Consider the following 18,797-nt stretch of genomic DNA (forward strand, 5'->3'; position numbering starts at 1 on the left):
ACGCAGCTAATGAGAGTAACGTGCCCATCTTGAGCCCACTCACCCACACTAAAGCTTTCTCCCTGCCATCTGTCTGTCCTCGAGTACCTTGGACATGGGTATGGGGTTTAACCGTGGGATGGGGGTGCTTGGAAGACTAAGTAGATGTGGGCTTATTGCTCAGTGAGGAAGGGGACCTGGTGACAAATGACGGGGAAAAGGCTCATGTACTCAATGCCTGTTTGTCCTCAGTGTTTATGCTACGGCTTCTCCTCAGGCCTACGACATCCCTCAGTCCCCCGCAGACTCTGTGGGAGCGACGCAGCAGCCGCAGTAGAAGAAGAAAGAGCTAAGGAGCTCTTCCCACCATTGGGACATACACAAGTTCATGGGATTGCTTGGGATGCATCCGAGGGTGTTCAAGGAGCTGACTGGGCAGTCACTTCTCAGTCCCTGGGATGAACATGAAGCAAATACTCTCAGAAGCCTTTTCTCAACTCACGAAAGGCAGAAAGGGGGTTGGGAGCAGGTCACGTGAGACAACTGAGGGCAAAATATTCTTCACCAACCCCATTGCTTTCTATGAGGAGGTGACTGGCATTGCGGGGAAGGGGAGGGCCACTGGCTGTGGTGTACCTTGACTCTAGCAATACCTTTGATCTACCCTCAGGGCTGCACACTCATGCACACCTATACGCACACAGAGGTATGCACACTCACAGGCATGCACACACGCAATATGTGTGAGGTCAGACTCCTGCTTAGATATGAAAAACAAATCCCACCAAATGATCGATGTATTGGATAGAGTCCTACCACTGTAAGCACTTCTACAAGGAGTCTGCAAATGTGCATCCAGAGCCAACTCCTTATATACACCGGCAGCAGCACCAATCCTATGAGTGCTGCATGAGGCACCTCAGCCTGGCTTTGGGTCTATCCTCCAGCACCAGCTCTGCTGCCCAAAGGTGGCCACTGAGCATTCACGCTCCAGGATTGCTACAGGACAGTGCTGCGCCTGGTTCTTGTCTCCACACCATCACCAAGGGAAACTGCACCCCCTTTCAGGGACCCCTTCTGTCTCTGGCATTCCTGCTGCCAGCCACTTTAACCCTTTCTGCATTTGGGCCATTTTCCCGGCGTGGCAGATCGTTCCTTGGTCACAGGTTACCGCTGCTGAGCAGTAACAATCTGAATTTCCCCTGCAGTGTGCACACAAATTCACACACACGAGCACAACCTCACACGTGAGCTTACGCTCACCCAAAGATCAACCCATACGTGTGCACTTACAGAGGTGTGCGCACACATGTTTCCAAAGGAGCCCATCTCCATACCAACATGTAATAAATAGAAAAAAGAGAGAACATCCCCATTGCTGCAGCCCCAGAAAAAAGCATCCTGCAGTGTAAGAAGCTCCCGCCTGACTTTCATGATTTCCAAGGAAGAACCCTAGCCCTTGCAAAGAGAGCAGTGCCACAGTGCCACACGCATGTGGCAGCGGAAGGGTGTATGTCTGGGGCAAGACAGACTCCCCTCAGGCTACAGACACTGAGACATCAGAAGTGATGTAGTAGTGAACCTGTCTCTAGGCTCCCTTTGAGCTAAATACCCTCTCTTCAAAAGGCAGACAAATGCCCTTCCTCAGGGGGCTCATGGGGCTTCTGAGCCCTCAGGGCCTCCTGCCTTGCTGGGCATTGGTGGGCAGAGACACAGCAGGGCAAGGCCTGATGGTCACTGGCAGCAAAGCAGCCAGAAATGTCTTCCTCAGCTCCGAGGGATGGTGCCCAACAGTGGAGCCACTGCGGCATGTCCCAACCCCCCAATCCTCTCTGAATGAACAAGGGTGTCCTTGTGCCCTCACCCCTTTCCACCACAGAACAACACCCCTCTGCTTTGGCAGCTTGGAGAGCGTCCACAGAGGGAAGGACCACATGGAGGCCAGGCTTGAATGCAGCACAACTTTAATGAGTCCAGAGAGGGAAGCAAAGTCACTCTGAGTGGAGGACAGCGATGCAGGGAGCCCCACAGGCAGCCGAGAGTGTGCGGTCGTTGGCCATGGAGAAGTTCCTTCACAAAGTCTTTCTGCCTGCCCCATAGAGGGAGAGGAGACAGATGGTCCCCACCAGGCTGGCCTTTGTGGGCCCTTGCTGCCAAGGGGAACCAAAGCCAACAAAGTAAAGGGAGGCAAAGGCAAGGTCGCTGAGATGTGCTGAAAACACAATCCAGGAGAGCAATTCTCTGCCCAGCACCATATTCTGAGTTCCTCAGGCTGTCTCCCTGGGGCTTTCCCAGCATCTTTAGCAGGGGAGGCACCTTCTGCCACAGTAGCGGCTGGTAATGCAGGAGAGGTCCAAGCCCCCGGAGGAGATGGGCACTCCATCACAGCTCAGGATGCTGCCAACAGCAGCGGAGGTGGACGAGCCCACCACGGTGCTCTGTGGGAAGGAGCTGAGGATGGGGCCGGGCAGGGTCACCACCACAGCCGGGGGCTCAATGACGACAGTGGAGTTCTGGCACTGCCTGACACAGGGCTCATTGCAGCTGTTGGCCAGCGGGGTCGGGCCGCAGGGCCGGCATGGCAGGCACTGGCTGTAGCAGGACATGTCTCTGGGCTGGAGGTGCACCTGGCAGAGAAGGCAGGGAGGAAGCAGAGCACAAGGATGGGTGAGGTGCAGCCTATTTCCCTGTCACAAAAGAGGCAAGGTACTACTGTGCGAGGACCTGAAAGCGGTGCCAGAAAACACACAGTATTCCTTCCCCTACAAATGACAGCCTTGCCCACGGACGCCCTCTCCTAACTTGTAAACCAATGCCCCCTCTGACATGTCCCAGCCTCTCTCTAGCAGGCTTCCTCCCCACTTCTCTCTCCCGTGCCATGATGCTCCAAAGCCTGAGCACAGGCCACAGCCAGTAGCAGCTCAAGTGTCCATCAAGGAGAGATTTCACTTTGGAAGAGGAGAAGAAGGGGCTCAGGACTCACCTGTTCCCAAGGAGAAGGAGGCAAGAGAAGTGGATGAGAGAGCGGGGACTTGCGCTGGCTTTTATACCTGCCCTTCATTGCCGCAGGAACACAGGCACCCTTTGCAGAGGTAACAATTTCCTGACAAGCTCATCCTCAATGCAGACTGTCACAGCTAATGATATGGGCTGTGCTGTGATTTCCAACACTGCTGCCTTTTCATTGCCAGGTATAGAGCGTGCCCATTCCCCATTGAAGGCTTCTTGTGAGTGCTGGGATGAAAGGCCCCAGAATTTCTAGGGCAGGAATGCAGCAGTGCTGGCAGAACTCAGTTCAAGCGCTGGACGGGTCGAGAGCAGGCCAGTGAAGTCAGCCTGGGTCACTTTGGTGGGGCTGTTTGAAGCACTGTTCTCAGGAAGATATTCCAGCATTCCTCAGCTGGACACTCAAGGGTTCCTGTGCATGAGGATGTACCCTGTCCTTCTCTTTCCCTCCCGCATCAGCTCACCTCAATGGTCACTTTTTGTTACCTTCCCAGGTGTGTGGCTTCTTCTCCTTGGTTTTGACCCCATCCTGCGTAACAGCACCCTCAGGAAAAATTTCTGGCCCATTTTGACTAGTCCCCACTCTGTGCAGCCTGGGAGTGCACAAACAATGCCATGGGCATTCCCAGGGCCTCGTCCTGCCCCAGAATGCTCTAGCATTGCTGCAGTTGTCCCCAGGTGTTCTCACCAGAGGCCATGGTTGCATCTCTGCCTACCTGTCTCCTTGTCTTCGTGTGCAGCTGTGTTGTATAAACACATGTCAGAGCTCAACTCCGCGCATGATTCCACACCGATGTGCATGAATATGTAGGTGTGTGTCCTTGTGTGTCAACCTTCAGGAGGGAATATGCTGCTCACAGCGGAGACACCCTCCACTGCTCTCTCCACTAGCACCACAGAGCAGCTGGTTCCCAGGGTCAGAAGGACCCTGAGTGCATTTCAACAGCGATGGCACCTGCCAACCATGTGCTGGCCATCCCTGAGTGGATCTGCTTTCAATACATATCAGTGGTGTCTGGTATGGAACGCAGACCCCTCTCGTGTCCAAGCCAAGGCCAAATGTACTTGTGCACCTCATCGGCATGATGCTGTGTCAGGCAGAGGCTGAGACCTTGCACCAAACAGGGACTGAATGAAAGGACCCAGGGGCCTGACGTTGCTCTGTTCTGAGTAGAAGGGACAGCCCCTGTGGCTGAGTGTCCAGAAGAGACCCTCTTTCCAACAATGGCCCTGTGGAGAAGGAAAGGACAGAGGACATGTGTGCCTGTAGTTTAGAAGGACTTTTGACACCCTCTCCCATTCTTCCTTTACAAACAAACTGGCATTGAATGAGTTCATTAGGAGCATGATAAGGCAGGTGGAAAATTGGCTGGACTACCAGGCTCAGAGCTGTGACCATGAAGCAATGGGCTGACTGGAAACTCATGAAGGCCAGAAAGAGCAAGGACAAGGTTTTGCATGTGATGGAGGAACCGGCCCATGCAGTCATGCACGCTGGGGCTGCCTGCCTAGGAAGCAGATCCACAGAAGAGGATGTGTGGTTGTAGGAGAGACCCAGCTGAACATGAGACCACAGTGTGCCCTTGAGGTAAACAGGACCAACCACTGCCGTCCTGAGCTGTGTTAGTCAAAGTGTTGCTAATAGGTCCAGGAAGGTCATCCTGGCCCTTGGGAGACCATGTGTGGAGTGCTGCATGCAGGTTGGGGCTCCCCTCTCGAGAAGGATAGCCACATACTGAAGTGAGTCCAACAAAGGCCATCAGGGTGGGTAGGGGGTTGGCAATGTGAGAGGAGAAGAGCCTGAGCGAGCTGGGCCGGCCCATCTTGGAGAAGGGAAGGCTCAGGGGAGACCTTGCTTTCTGCAACTGCTTCTTCAGAGGAGACAGGGAAGCTGGACATGGACTCAGATTCAGGCCACAGGGAGTACCTTCTTAGAGTGGAGGCAACGGACAGCAGCTGGGACATGGAGAAATCTGATTAAGCAGTAGCTTAAAAGAAATAACAAGAACTGGAATGGGTTTCCCAGAGAGGCTGTGCAATCTCCACCCTGGGAGCTGTTCAAGGCATGACTGAATGTGACCTGGAGCAACCTGCTCTAATGGGATCTGTTCCAAGCAGAGGGTTGATCTAGACAACCTTTGGAGGTGCTTTGTCACCTATATTCAGACTGTGTAACTCCCACCTTGCCCCTCCCCTCCCTGTCCCCAGCACACCCATGGGCACAGGTGTCCTCACAGACACTTTGCCAACACAACTTCTAGGCAGTGTGCTGGGCCTGCAGAGAGGCAGCTGAAGGCAGGCCCTCAGCCTCCTCACTGCCATGCGCAGGAAACCAGCGGCTGGTGTTTCCAGCCCCTGAGCTCGGAGGCAGCTCTGGGAAGCCGGTCCATCTCCTGGCTCAGGGCCCTGCAGCTCTCCCAGGCCGTGCCTGGCGCTGTGCGGGGTTCTTGTTGCGGGGGAGCCCTTGCTCCCCAGGAGGACGGGGAGAGCCCATTTCCCCGGAGAGAACCCTCTGCCCGTGCAGAGCCACTGAGCGCTGCGGGGCCGGGCGAGCCCCCGAGCGGCGCCGGCGCAGGGCGCAGCCCCGGGGCGGAGCTGGCGGCGGCGGAGGGGCCGAGGAGAGAAGAGGAGGGGGAGAGGAGGCGGCGCGGCCGGAGCAGAGAGCCGGGGCTGGCGGGGCGCAGCGAGGCGCGGGCGGCGGAGCGGCGGGATGCGGCGGTGCCGGGGCGCAGGGCTGGCGGGGCTGGCCGCCGTGCTCCTGGGTGCGCGGGGCTGGCGGCGGCGGCTGGGGGCCGGGGCGGTGCCCGGGATGTTCCCCAGGGAGCTCAGAGCCAACTCTTCCCTCTCCTTCTTCAGCGTGTCTTTCCCCCTCCCTGCCTCTCTGCCACCCGGCGTTCCTCTTCCCTGCTCTTTTTATTCTCCTGATTTCTTCTTCATTTCTGTCAGTGCCGCCTGCCTGCACGTACGCCTGCATTTCCCTGTACATTCAGCAGCTACCGTTGCCCTGAGGGTAGCCCTCTGTCCTTCACTCTCACACCCACTCTCCCTGCTCTTCCTCTCTCCATCCATCTATCCATGCCCCTGACGTTTCTCTAATATCCGCATGCATGAATTTCACATTCCCTCCCAGCCTTCTCCTGTCGCACCACACACCCACGCCAGGATCGCTCTCCATCTCTGCTCAGAGGTGCACGTCCCGAGCTGTTCCTGTCCTGTCTCGCTGCCATTCTTCCTGATGCTTCTCTCCTAAAAGAGCCATCGGAGCTGGGCCATCTTTGACAACCCTTGTCCTTTCCTTCTCTTTTCTCGGCAGTGGCTGCTGGCAGAGCCCAGGTGCAGCAGGAGCCGTCGGCAGAGACCACCGAGGACACCGGCATCAACATCACCTGCTCACACCCCAGCATAAAGACCGACGACGCTATCTACTGGTACCGTCAGCTCCCGGGCCGAGCCCCCGCATTCATCGCGCTCGCTGTAAAAGGGGCCAAAGAGCTGCGGGACCCCGCGGGGCAGCTGTGGGTGGCCCCAGACCGCCGCTCCAGCGCCCTGCGGCTCGCCCGGCCCCGGCGCGGGGACGCGGCGGTGTATTACTGCGCCGTGGGAGACACGGGGAGAGGAGCCGGGGCTGCGGCCGGGCACGAACCGGCGCGGGCGGGGCCGGGCGTGTGTGTCGGGGGCGGAGGGGCGGCCCCGGGCGGGCCCGCCAGGGGGCGCTGCCGCTCCGCCCGCCCGGCCCCGCCCGGCCCCGCCCGGCCCCGCCCGGCCCCGCCCGGCCCCGGGGCGCTTCCCCCGAGCGACCGGCCCCGGTAGCGGCCCCGGCCCCCGCCCTCCCACCGCGACGCAGACAGGAATCCCCCGCGACAGCGGCGGCGCCAGCGGCAGCGGGGCAGGAAGCGCGAGCGGAGCGGTGGCGGTGTCCGGCCGTGCCCGGGAAGGAGCGATTGCAGCCGCCGGCCCCGCCGGCTCCCGGCGAGGAGCAGCGCCTTGCTGCTCGGCACGGGCAGGCGGGCAGCAGAGACCCTCCTGCCGCAGGGACCGGGCGCTGCTGCTGCTCAGCGAGCAGGGGCTGGGCATCTCTTTCGCCCCACTAACATAGCCAGGCCCTCTTAGAACACCAAGGCCCAAATGAGTAAGTGCTAACACAAGCCACTGCTTTGAAACCACAAGCACAAGTGGTTTCTTACTGGTGACTTTGTCAAACTCTGGGCTCAGATACACACTTCCTAACTCGGCCCTCCAGCTCCACAGCCCGCTTCCCAGGCACTCCTGCTGCTGGTCGAAAGGCATCCTGGAGATGCAGCAGTTCTACCTCAGCATCAATATGAGAAGGAGATCCCGATTGTCAGAGACACCTTCACGTGGATCCCGCAGTTGCCGGTGTTTGGGGCATAGAGCTTGTTGCACAGGACTCCCCTTAACCTCAGACCAAGAGCCGCAAAGCGATGGGCTAGGTTGCCCTACGGGGCTGAAGGTCTGAGGCGAGTGAGAGCTGGAAGGAGGCCTCTGGGCATGGGGTGCTGGGCCCAGCCAGTCCCCAGTGAGGCCTGTGTGGCTGTAGGAGCTGGCAGAGCTGGCAAGTCCATGCTCAGAGGCTTCAGAGGCAGCGAGGAAAGGTACAGCCCTCTTCCCTGCCTCAGCCGGGGAATGTTGTGGCAGCTAGAGCTGTATTACAAAGGAACTCCTGGCAGGTTTGCAGTCACTGGAGAGCAGAGGGCAGCCCACTGTCATTCTGCCATGGCCTCAACTGAAGAGCAGTACCCTGAAGTGCCCGTGGGAGCAAGGCTGGAATGGGGGCTGCTCTGCTAATAACCTGCTTCCTGCAGTCCCTGCCAGCTCTGTGAGCAAAGGGGCCTGGGTGAGAAGGGGCAGAGGAGCCCTGCTCCCGGCAGCCAACAGCAGAAGATATGAAATCAAGTGACCGTTTTGCTTGCCTGGGTATTGTGGTTCTGGGGCCCAAGGCGGGACAAGCTGCTGGAGGTTGTGGGTAGGTGAAGGGACAAAGAGGGGCTGCCTGTACAACAGGGAGCTGTGTGCCGCGTCCTCCCCCTGCCAGAGTGAGGGAGTTTGTCTGTCCCTGCGCAGCTGGTTTCTGCAGCAGATGCACGTTACAGAGATGTTGCTCTTGGAGTGCCTTCTCTATGGGCAGAGGAGAGGGGAGAGAGTGTGCCACCCCTGGGGCCAGGCACTTCAGTGTGTGCCAGGTCCTCTCTCCATCCAGGCACTCCCAGGGACAGGGTGGACAAGGGTGGGCACGGGTGCCTTCTCCATCTCCTGCAGAGCTGGGTGCAGGCCTGTGCAGCTGGCTAGGTGGTTGATGTCAGACATTCACAAGGGATGCCTGTCCCTTTGACATGAGCCCGTTACCTCGCTAGAGAGCCTTTTTGTGGTAGAGGCTGGGGGACAGACCCAAAGAGGCCTGCCTGGAGCAGCAGGGAGGGAGTTTTGCTCCACCCTCTGGGCTGTGGTTTGGAGGCCTCTTTGATCTGGCAGAGGCAGGAGAAGAGGTAGGGTTGCAAGCATCAGAACCCTCATGCTGGCAGGTCCCTAGGCACCCCATGAAGGGAGAGTGTGACATGGTCCTCATTTTCCTGGCAGCCCTGGTGGAACTGGCAGACTTTGGTGAGATGCAACTTTCAAGCTGGGGAGAATGAGGCCAGAGTTTGCGCAGCTGGTGGTGGAAGGGAGGAGATGTGAGTCCTGGCTCCGTGGGGGATCTGCGAGTGTTTCTGTAGGGAGAGTAGGGGCTGCAGGTGGCTACGGCAAATAACCTGGGAGATGTCAGAAGTAATGGGCATCAGAGGAGCAATAAGAACTGCCCTGAAATTCGCAGGCACTCAGCATTCCTGAGTGTGCTGCTAACACAGATGAAGCCTGAAGGAAAGAAAGATGCATGGGAACGGAGCAATGCGGCGTATAGGAGCTTCTCTCCTAGGTGTATTGGATACAATGCTACCAATGTCTGTAGGGGTGGTCGTAAACCTTGGGCAACACATGGAGCAGGCTAGCTCAATGCAAGAAGAGCTGAAATGCCGTACAAGGACAGGGCAAGGGCAGAGGATGCGGTGTGTCATATGGAGGAACTCTTCGAGCAAGATGATGTGGTGAGAGGTGGGAGAGGAACAGCTGATGTCTTCTGCTGCGGAGGGAGAGACCAGTAGCTGACATAGGTCAGGGGCAGATGTGGGGAGAATGAGTGGACTGAAAGACCAGTGAGTATGGCTGAAAAGCAGGCTGATCTGGGGTGTGAGGAGCAACAAGAACCTGCAGAAAGCAGTGTGCAGGGCCAACCAGCTCAGCCTTTCAGAGGCTTGGAGAAGTGATATGGAAACTGGGGACAGTGAGCAGGCTGACGAAGTGATAGACAGAAAGGTACACAGGCAAGCAAAGCTGAAAACTCTTTCTGGCTTTACAGGTCATGCCCAAAGGGACACTGTGCTCCAGTTCCCAGCAAAAATGACTGTCCAGGAGGGACACAATGCAACTCTGCACTGCAACTTCTCCACCAGTGATCCCACTCCTTACATCTTCTGGTACCAGCAGCGCCAGACCCAGTCCCCTCAGGTGCTGCTGCGGGTGGACAAATGGAAACCTCAGGTGGATTCAGGGAGGTTCTCCTCCAAGCTGTCTGCAGAGGACTCCCAGGTGTCTCTGGATGTGCAGGGTGCCGAGCTCCAGGACAGCGCTGCCTACTTCTGTGCACTGAGCCCACACTGGTGCCCACAGCTTGCAGCGCTGCACAGAAACGTGGTGGGGCTCTGAGGAGTGGTTCCCTCCCTGCCACTGCTTGCATGCAGCCCTGAGCTCAGCCTGCCCAGCAGTGGCACCTGGGGGCTGTGGTGAGGCTGGGCCTCTGCCTCCCCAGCCTGTGCACCTGCAAAGCACATGCCAGCCTGGATTTTACAGCTGTGTCTAGATCCAGGGTCTTTGATGATGAAAATGGACAAAGAAACCTGACCTGGGGCAGACCCATTGGAGGCTACACCATAAACAAACCAAACCAGGCTTGGGAATGCCCTCTGCTTAAAATGGCTGGTACACTGCAGTGAGTACCCAGGGCAGGTAACCTGTCAGCTTGTCTTCTTGTTCCCCTTCCCTGTGCCTCCACTGATGGCCACAGCTGGAGAATGAAGCTTGTGGCAGGAGTCACAACTGCTCTCAGGCTTTTGCCCCGTGGCCATAGTGGCCCAAGGAGAGAAGAGCCTTTCCTTGCCCTGCACCTGGGTGTCAGCAAGTGAAAAAGACACATCAGCCAGGTGCTGGACAAGATTCTCTGTTCAAACCCTTCCTGCACTAATCCACTGCCAGCAAGTGGTCCCAATCCTTTCCATGTTTCCTCTCCTTCTCAGGGAAATCACCAGTGCTCAGCTGGGAAGAAACCCTATGTCCCTGAATCCATGCTGGTTTCTCTGTCTAATGGATGGGAACCACATGTCCGTGACCTTGTTTCTTCCCACAGGGGACAGGACTGTTTCTGGGGACCTATTCTCAGGTGATCCCACCCCAGCACTGCATGGGGAAGCTCAGCTGGAGGGTGCTGACTTTCCAGCTGGATCCTACCCTCTGAATTGGAGTCTGTTGCTCAGGAAGCATGATCCCCTTCACCTGAGAAAGCCTAGGGTACTTGGTTGTTGTCCCACTGCTGTTCCAGGATGGCCTGCCTTCCCAGGCGATGTGGGTCTGATCCACCAGCCCTGTTGGAGGCTTTGCACGCCCCTATTTACCTCAGAGGGCTCTAGGCAGCGTTGATGGGGAATGGCCAGCAGCCCTCAGTGGCTTGCACCCCACTGTGCCTCGGGTCCCCTGGACATTTCAGGTGCTGCTTTTGGTTGCTCTCTGAGGCTGCAGAGGGCCTCAACACTCCACTGACACAATTCTCCCCCAAAAGCAAGGAATGACAAACAGTGAGGGCTACTCAAGGGTAGAGACAGGCTCAGGCTCTTTCTCCGTCCCCAGTGGGCTGTCCCAGGGATTTTCCCAAATGCCATTGGGAAAGAGAGCCCAGCTGACAAGGGTGGGCATCAGCTTGTCCTTGGGCACTGGTGCCTGGGCCTGGCTGCAGGTCTAAGAGCCAAGTGCCCAGGACAGGTGGACACAGGAGAATCGCCTCCCGAAGCACCCCTGCTTGCAGAAGGGAGGATTAGAATTTCGGCCTGGACTCAATCATCTCACCTGGAGAGCTCTACACTCAGGCAAAATCAATGCCACACTGTCCATAAAGGTGTGCCTGGCATGTTGGTGCCTCCTCCTTATGGTCATGTGGACGCCCTTTGCTGTCAGGGAGCAGGAAGAAGAGCTTTGAGAGTGTGATTCGTCTCTTCTGAAATGACACTCACAGGAAGGGGAAAAGCAAGTGCCCTTTGGAAGTGCTAACGTCCTCCCAGTGAGTGTAGAGAGAGTCTTGCTACCCAGCCGGCATTTCACAGCTCTGCAGTTTGGGGACTTTGCCAATCTCATTGAAGTGATTCCACAACAAAGCCCAAAGTGTGAGGAAGGACGGACTGTTCCAGCCCAGTGTGGGGGTGTAGATGTGGAATTGCCCAGACTCTTTTAGTGTGAGGCATAGAGATTTGGATGTTTTTCATTAGAGATGTACAAGTCCATTCTGATACTGGATAGAGGGAAGGAAGGGGAGTGCATATTTTGTTGACTGCCTTATGCTAGGAATACTGGCTCTAGGTAGCGATGCCAGATACTGCCAGATTTTATCTTGAACCAGGGCATGATTCTGCGAAACAGCCATGAGGATGGGGCACAGATGCATCCAGAAAACGTCGGACTAAATGGAGAAATACATGTCCATCTCCTAAAGCAGTGAGCCGGCTGCTGGGACTTCTTTAGGGGATTGATATGAATCCCTGACAAAATGAAGGACTTGGGAAACTGGAATACAAACCTGTGTGAGGACCACTCCTCCAGGGTTCTGTTGAACTGTGTCTGGATGGGGTTTGTGACCCTTTCCAAGCACTGGTCTTTAGAGCACTGTGAGGCCGCCTGAATTTACCCAGGAGTGACCAGAGGGAGGTGGGAGCATCAGAACCGAGGCTCAGCCCAGCCTAAGATGGCTGTAAGGTGAGTGAGATGAGCTCACTGCGGGATTGGTGGCTTCTCCCTCCCTGTGATGCTCAGGTGCACTTACACCTCCGTGAGGACCTTCTGCAGGGCAGAAGCTGTGGGAGGGAGCGGGTGAATCTGTTTGCTTCCACTGAGGCTCTTTGAGAAGCCACTTCACTTCTCCTGGAAAGCCCACCCCAGAGCTTGCTTCACTTCTTTCTTCCTGAGTGTGTAAATGAAGGGGTTCAACAAGGAGTTAAGACTGTGTTAAAGGGAATCGCAAGTTTGTTCAGATCCAGGAGTTCTCAGCCGATGGCTTGACATACAGAAGAGGGTGGAGCCGTACCAGATCATGATGACACGGAGATGGGCAGGGCAAATGGAAAAAGCCTTTTCCTGGCCATGGGCTGACTGGATTCTCAGCATGGAAGGGGTGACGTACATGTAGGACAGAAGGGTGAGCACACAGGAGGCCACCACAATAATTACGGAGACAAGGAAGGACACTAGCTCCATGGGCCGTATGTCACTGCAGGAGAGGGCAAGGCAGGAATCTATATTGCAGGGGAAATGACTGAGGACATCTGGAGCACCTAGCGTTAGTCTGGATGTCAGAAAGGTCAGCAGCGAGATGGCCAGAAAGCCTCCCAGCCAGGAGCTGAGTGCCAGCCGAGCAGAGAGGACACTGCTCATCACAGAGCTGTATCTCAAGGGGCAGGACATGGCTAAGTGGTGGTCATAGGCCATGACAGAGAGGAGAAAACACTCAGTGGAGCCTAGGGAGAGAAGAAGGAACAACTGGAGGATGCTGACACTGGAGGAGACGGTCTCGCTAGTCCCCAGCATGCCTCCTATGGCTGTGGGAGCAACGCCCATAGCGTACCGCATCTCCAGAAAGGAGAGATTACGGAGGACAAAGTACACCGAGGTAGGGAGGTTGCTGTTCTTCCACATGAGGGCTATGGTGGATGCCTTGCCTCCTACTGTCAGGGAGTACGTCAGTGCAAATACCACCACAGGGAGACCTGGGAATGCCACCTGCCTGGGAAACCAAGAAGGACAAATTCTTTCTTCCACACTTGTCCCATTTGCCATGTGCCCCCCAAGCACCGAGGTTCATCTGCAGAGCCAGGAAAGTTTCTGTGTGAGTCTGCATGCCTGTGCTGGTCCTTCAGATGCTACTAGTAGTGCAACAAAGCCATCATCCCTGACAAAGTAGTTGGTGCAGAGCACGGGAAAACAGCACGTACGCTAAGTTAAAATCGTTGGGGAAACCCTTTGCTGCAGAAACACATTTGGACACTTAGATCTGACCCTGAAGGTCAGGCCTACACCATCAAATGACCATGGGGAATTATTTCTTAGATCGAGTGCGGGCATTTCCTTCAGATGATGTTGAATGCAATTGCTTCCATGAGATGAAAGTCCCACTTAGGAAACTGTGGAGAGCAGGCTGAGGGTCTCCAGCTACCTGAAAGGCTGTTGCAGAGGAAGGGAAGAACATCCCTGCACTCTTCAAGGCAGGAAATACGGAGTTGCAATCTCCGTAAATGAGACCAAGGGAACAGAAAAACCATCATGACAACGTGGCGCTGGAAGAGATTTTCTGACCTCTTCAGTTGATCACAGGGGCTTCCAAGTGAGATGGCAGCAGCACAGGGCAGCAGACTAGCATGACAGTCATTACACAAGGACTCGTGGTCTTGTCTCTTTGCTCTCTTCCACGTCTCAGCACAGGAAGCTTTTGGAAATAGCTCCGTTATCTCCACTGACATCTGCTTCTCAGCATGTCTATGAAGGGTAAGACGCACCTCTTTGTAATTCTGCCATCTCAGAGTCGGGGGAAGGACTTCTGCTGACCAAGTTGAAAGGTGTATGATGAAATACTCTTATCGCAGCTCCTCAGCTTAGCCCCCTTCTTTGGGTGGAGAAAAGACACTTGCGAGAGAGAAATGGCTCAGCTTGCCTCATATACAGGCCTAAAAGCCCTCTAGAAGTGCCAGGTTGTTTCTGAGGACTCAGGCAGGAGTCCAGCGAGCGGCTCCGATGGATAAGTCGGACATCTCAACTTGGGAAGAGGTATCCATGCCTCAGTGATTGAAGGCAAAAGTCTCTGAGCTGCATGCCCTCCAAGGCAGCTCTGCTGAGAAGCCAGCTGAACCGAGGGCTCTCATCCAAGCCCTCCCTGCAGACAAGGGGGGATTCTTCATCAGCTCTCTAGGGGAGAATCGGTTTCATCCTCAGCTGGGTGTCTAAGACAGGTGGAGCTGCATCACCACCTGAAGGATCCCTTTCCCTCCTTTCTTCCTCTTTAGGCATTTACATACCAGGAATTTCATGTGGCTCAAGAGCAGAGGAAATCCTCCTTAATCCCCTTCAATATGCAAGGCATTGGAAGTCTATGCTACATGTCTTGGGTGGGCTTCACTCACCAGGTGCTCAGCCAATGGAAATGATCCAACAACTTCTCTTCGTGCACCGTCCTCCACATGAAGCCATGGACCCCTTGGCTGAGGGACAACATTGGGAAGAAGTTGATTTACTGGAGGATGGATGCCAGACTAGACAGCTGGCGTAAACAGCACACACACTCGCACACGCACAAGTCTTGACCTCTAGGCACCTAGAGTTAGTTGAGAAGCCTCACACCCAAAGAGCGGCTGTCTACACCGTCCAGGGTCACCACACAGGTGTTAGACTTGACAGAGTCATCTTCTGCAAGTCCTGTGTCCAAGGCTCCAACGTGGCTGAGGGGAGACTGGTCTGCACTTGGTGTGAAGGGCATACGCAGCTAATGAGAGTAACGTGCCCATCTTGAGCCCACTCACCCACACTAAAGCTTTCTCGCTGCCATCTGTCTGTCCTCGAGTACCTTGGACATGGGTATGGGGTTTAACCGTGGGATGGGGGTGCTTGGAAGGCTAAGTAGATGTGGGCTTATTGCTCAGTGAGGAAGGGGACCTGGTGACAAATGACGGGGAAAAGGCTCATGTACTCAATGCCTGTTTGTCCTCAGTGTCTATGCTACGGCTTCTCCTCAGGCCTACGACACCCCTCAGTCCCCCGCAGACTCTGTGGGAGCGACGCAGCAGCCGCAGTAGAAGAAGAAAGAGCTAAGGAGCTCTTCCCACCATTGGGACATACACAAGTTCATGGGATTGCTTGGGATGCATCCGAGGGTGTTCAAGGAGCTGACTGGGCAGTCACTTCTCAGTCCCTGGGATGAACATGAAGCAAATACTCTCAGAAGCCTTTTCTCACCTCACGAAAGGCAGAAAGGGGGTTGGGAGCAGGTCACGTGAGACAACTGAGGGCAAAATATTCTTCACCAACCCCATTGCTTTCTATGAGGAGGTGACTGGCATTGCGGGGAAGGGGAGGGCCACTGGCTGTGGTGTACCTTGACTCTAGCAATACCTTTGATCTACCCTCAGGGCTGCACACTCATGCACACCTATACGCACACAGAGGTATGCACACTCACAGGCATGCACACACGCAATATGTGTGAGGTCAGACTCCTGCTTAGATATGAAAAACAAATCCCACCAAATGATCGATGTATTGGATAGAGTCCTACCACTGTAAGCACTTCTACAAGGAGTCTGCAAATGTGCATCCAGAGCCAACTCCTTATATACACCGGCAGCAGCACCAATCCTATGAGTGCTGCATGAGGCACCTCAGCCTGGCTTTGGGTCTATCCTCCAGCACCAGCTCTGCTGCCCAAAGGTGGCCACTGAGCATTCACGCTCCAGGATTGCTACAGGACAGTGCTGTGCCTGGTTCTTGTCTCCACACCGTCACCAAGGGAAACTGCACCCCCTTTCAGGGACCCCTTCTGTCTCTGGCATTCCTGCTGCCAGCCACTTTAACCCTTTCTGCATTTGGGCCATTTTCCCGGCGTGGCAGATCGTTCCTTGGTCACAGGTTACCGCTGCTGAGCAGTAACAATCTGAATTTCCCCTGCAGTGTGCACACAAATTCACACACACGAGCACAACCTGTCTGGGTCAAGACAGACTCCCCTCAGGCTACAGACACTGAGACATCAGAAGTGATGTAGTAGTGAACCTGTCTCTAGGCTCCCTTTGAGCTAAATACCCTCTCTTCAAAAGGCAGACAAATGCCCTTCCTCAGGGGGCTCATGGGGCTTCTGAGCCCTCAGGGCCTCCTGCCTTGCTGGGCATTGGTGGGCAGAGACACAGCAGGGCAAGGCCTGATGGTCACTGGCAGCAAAGCAGCCAGAAATGTCTTCCTCAGCTCCGAGGGATGGTGCCCAACAGTGGAGCCACTGCGGCATGTCCCAACCCCCCAATCCTCTCTGAATGAACAAGGGTGTCCTTGTGCCCTCACCCCTTTCCACCACAGAACAACACCCCTCTGCTTTGGCAGCTTGGAGAGTGTCCACAGAGGGAAGGACCACATGGAGGCCAGGCTTGAATGCAGCACAACTTTAATGAGTCCAGAGAGGGAAGCAAAGTCACTCTGAGTGGAGGACAGCGATGCAGGGAGCCCCAGAGGCAGCCGAGAGTGTGCGGTCGTTGGCCATGGAGAAGTTCCTTCACAAAGTCTTTCTGCCTGCCCCATAGAGGGAGAGGAGACAGATGGTCCCCACCAGGCTGGCCTTTGTGGGCCCTTGCAGCCAAGGGGAACCAAAGCCAACAAAGTAAAGGGAGGCAAAGGCAAGGTCGCTGAGATGTGCTGAAAACACAATCCAGGAGAGCAATTCTCTGCCCAGCACCATATTCTGAGTTCCTCAGGCTGTCTCCCTGGGGCTTTCCCAGCATCTTTAGCAGGGGAGGCACCTTCTGCCACAGTAGCGGCTGGTAATGCAGGAGAGGTCCAAGCCCCCGGAGGAGATGGGCACTCCATCACAGCTCAGGATGCTGCCAACAGCAGCGGAGGTGGACGAGCCCACCACGGTGCTCTGTGGGAAGGAGCTGAGGATGGGGCCGGGCAGGGTCACCACCACAGCCGGGGGCTCAATGACGACAGTGGAGTTCTGGCACTGCCTGACACAGGGCTCATTGCAGCTGTTGGCCAGCGGGGTCGGGCCGCAGGGCCGGCATGGCAGGCACTGGCTGTAGCAGGACATGTCTCTGGGCTGGAGGTGCACCTGGCAGAGAAGGCAGGGAGGAAGCAGAGCACAAGGATGGGTGAGGTGCAGCCTATTTCCCTGTCACAAAAGAGGCAAGGTACTACTGTGCGAGGACCTGAAAGCGGTGCCAGAAACCTCATGTTCTTCCTTCCCCTACAAATGACAGCCTTGCCCACGGACGTCCTCTCCTAACTTGTAAACCAATGCCCCCTCTGACATGTCCCAGCCTCTCTCTAGCAGGCTTCCTCCCCACTTCTCTCTCCCGTGCCATGATGCTCCAAAGCCTGAGCACAGGCCACAGCCAGTAGCAGCTCAAGTGTCCATCAAGGAGAGATTTCACTTTGGAAGAGGAGAAGAAGGGGCTCAGGACTCACCTGTTCCCAAGGAGAAGGAGGCAAGAGAAGTGGATGAGAGAGCGGGGACTTGCGCTGGCTTTTATACCTGCCCTTCATTGCCGCAGGAACACAGGCACCCTTTGCAGAGGTAACAATTTCCTGACAAGCTCATCCTCAGTGCAGACTGTCACAGCTAATGATATGGGCTGTGCTGTGATTTCCAACACTGCTGCCTTTTCATTGCCAGGTATAGAGCATGCCCATTCCCCATTGAAGGCTTCTTGTGAGTGCTGGGATGAAAGGCCCCAGAATTTCTAGGGCAGGAATGCAGCAGTGCTGGTAGAAGTCAAGTCACAGCCGCTTTGCCTCACCACAACTTCTAGGCAGTGTGCTGGGCCTGCAGAGAGGCAGCTGAAGGCAGGCCCTCAGCCTCCTCACTGCCATGCGCAGGAAACCAGTGGCTGGTGTTTCCAGCCCCTGAGCTCGGAGGCAGCTCTGGGAAGCCGGTCCATCTCCTGGCTCAGGGCCCTGCAGCTCTCCCAGGCCGTGCCTGGCGCTGTGCGGGGTTCTTGTTGCGGGGGAGCCCTTGCTCCCCAGGAGGACGGGGAGAGCCCATTTCCCCGGAGAGAAACCTCTGCCCGTGCAGAGCCACTGAGCGCTGCGGGGCCGGGCGAGCCCCCGAGCGGCGCCGGCGCAGGGCGCAGCCCCGGGGCGGAGCTGGCGGCGGCGGAGGGGCCGAGGAGAGAAGAGGAGGGGGAGAGGAGGCGGCGCGGCCGGAGCAGAGAGCCGGGGCTGGCGGGGCGCAGCGAGGCGCGGGCGGCGGAGCGGCGGGATGCGGCGGTGCCGGGGCGCAGGGCTGGCGGGGCTGGCCGCCGTGCTCCTGGGTGCGCGGGGCTGGCGGCGGCGGCTGGGGGCCGGGGCGGTGCCCGGGATGTTCCCCAGGGAGCTCAGAGCCAACTCTTCCCCCTCCCTGCCTCTCTGCCACCTCTTCGTTCCCCTTTCCAAAGCCTCCAAGGCCCCTTTCCTATTCTCCGAATTGCTTGCCCAGAATACAGCCTTCTGCCCTTCACTGTAACAACCCCTCTCCCTGTCTAATCTTCCTCCCTTCCTCCATCCACCCATTTTTTCACCCATCTCTCCATGAACCTACCATCTCTATCCTCTCATGCTACTCTTTGAGACCCCTCTCTCATCTATTCCTCTGCCTCCTTCATATCTGTAGGTACAGGGCTGTTTCCCTGCACTGCGCCGTTATTCCATACATCCTCTGACCTCCCTGTGAATTCAGCATTTTATTGCTCTGGATTCAGCCCTCCGTCCTTCAG

General features: G+C 56.4%; 2 protein-coding genes, 1 pseudogene and 1 gene segment (V, D, J or C); 1 reads left to right on the forward strand and 3 right to left on the reverse strand.

The window, feature by feature from the left end:
* Positions 1-2,148: 2,148 nt before the first annotated feature.
* Positions 2,149-5,897, reverse strand: LOC104040885 (feather keratin Cos1-1/Cos1-3/Cos2-1). Its single transcript, XM_064473326.1, has 3 exons — positions 5,241-5,897; positions 2,963-3,567; positions 2,149-2,606 (listed from the first exon to the last, which is right to left on the reverse strand). Exons 2-3 carry the CDS (start codon positions 3,038-3,040, stop codon positions 2,280-2,282), a joined length of 405 nt encoding a protein of 134 aa, XP_064329396.1. The 5' UTR covers positions 3,041-3,567; positions 5,241-5,897; the 3' UTR covers positions 2,149-2,279.
* A 3,114-nt stretch (positions 5,898-9,011) lies between these two features.
* On the forward strand, positions 9,012-9,744 carry LOC135317402 (T cell receptor delta variable 1-like). The segment is given in 2 exon segments: positions 9,012-9,093; positions 9,398-9,744. Coding segments are annotated over 2 exon segments (429 nt in total).
* A 2,466-nt stretch (positions 9,745-12,210) lies between these two features.
* On the reverse strand, positions 12,211-13,464 carry LOC135317305 (olfactory receptor 6F1-like; annotated as a pseudogene).
* Positions 13,465-16,697: 3,233 nt separating this feature from the next.
* Positions 16,698-18,797, reverse strand: LOC135317217 (feather keratin Cos1-1/Cos1-3/Cos2-1-like). The gene is made up of 2 exons (XM_064473092.1): positions 17,512-18,797; positions 16,698-17,155 (listed from the first exon to the last, which is right to left on the reverse strand). The coding sequence occupies exons 1-2, from the start codon at positions 17,587-17,589 to the stop codon at positions 16,829-16,831; spliced, it is 405 nt and encodes a 134-aa protein (XP_064329162.1). The 5' UTR covers positions 17,590-18,797; the 3' UTR covers positions 16,698-16,828.

This window comes from Phalacrocorax carbo, chromosome 25 (assembly GCF_963921805.1).
Source record: "Phalacrocorax carbo chromosome 25, bPhaCar2.1, whole genome shotgun sequence".
Taxonomy (NCBI): Eukaryota; Metazoa; Chordata; class Aves; order Suliformes; family Phalacrocoracidae; genus Phalacrocorax; species Phalacrocorax carbo.

What these genes read in the sequence shown, in the direction of transcription:
- LOC135317217 (XM_064473092.1), bottom strand. Translation starts at nt 17,589, where the DNA reads ATGAAGGGCAGGTATAAAAGCCAGCGCAAGTCCCCGCTCTCTCATCCA. An exon ending in CTCCTTCTCCTTGGGAACAG is followed by an intron (nt 17,156 to 17,511) that starts GTGAGTCCTGAG and finishes CTTCTCTGCCAG; the next exon opens with GTGCACCTCCAGCCCAGAGA.
- LOC104040885 (XM_064473326.1), bottom strand. Translation starts at nt 3,040, where the DNA reads ATGAAGGGCAGGTATAAAAGCCAGCGCAAGTCCCCGCTCTCTCATCCA. An exon ending in CTCCTTCTCCTTGGGAACAG is followed by an intron (nt 2,607 to 2,962) that starts GTGAGTCCTGAG and finishes CTTCTCTGCCAG; the next exon opens with GTGCACCTCCAGCCCAGAGA.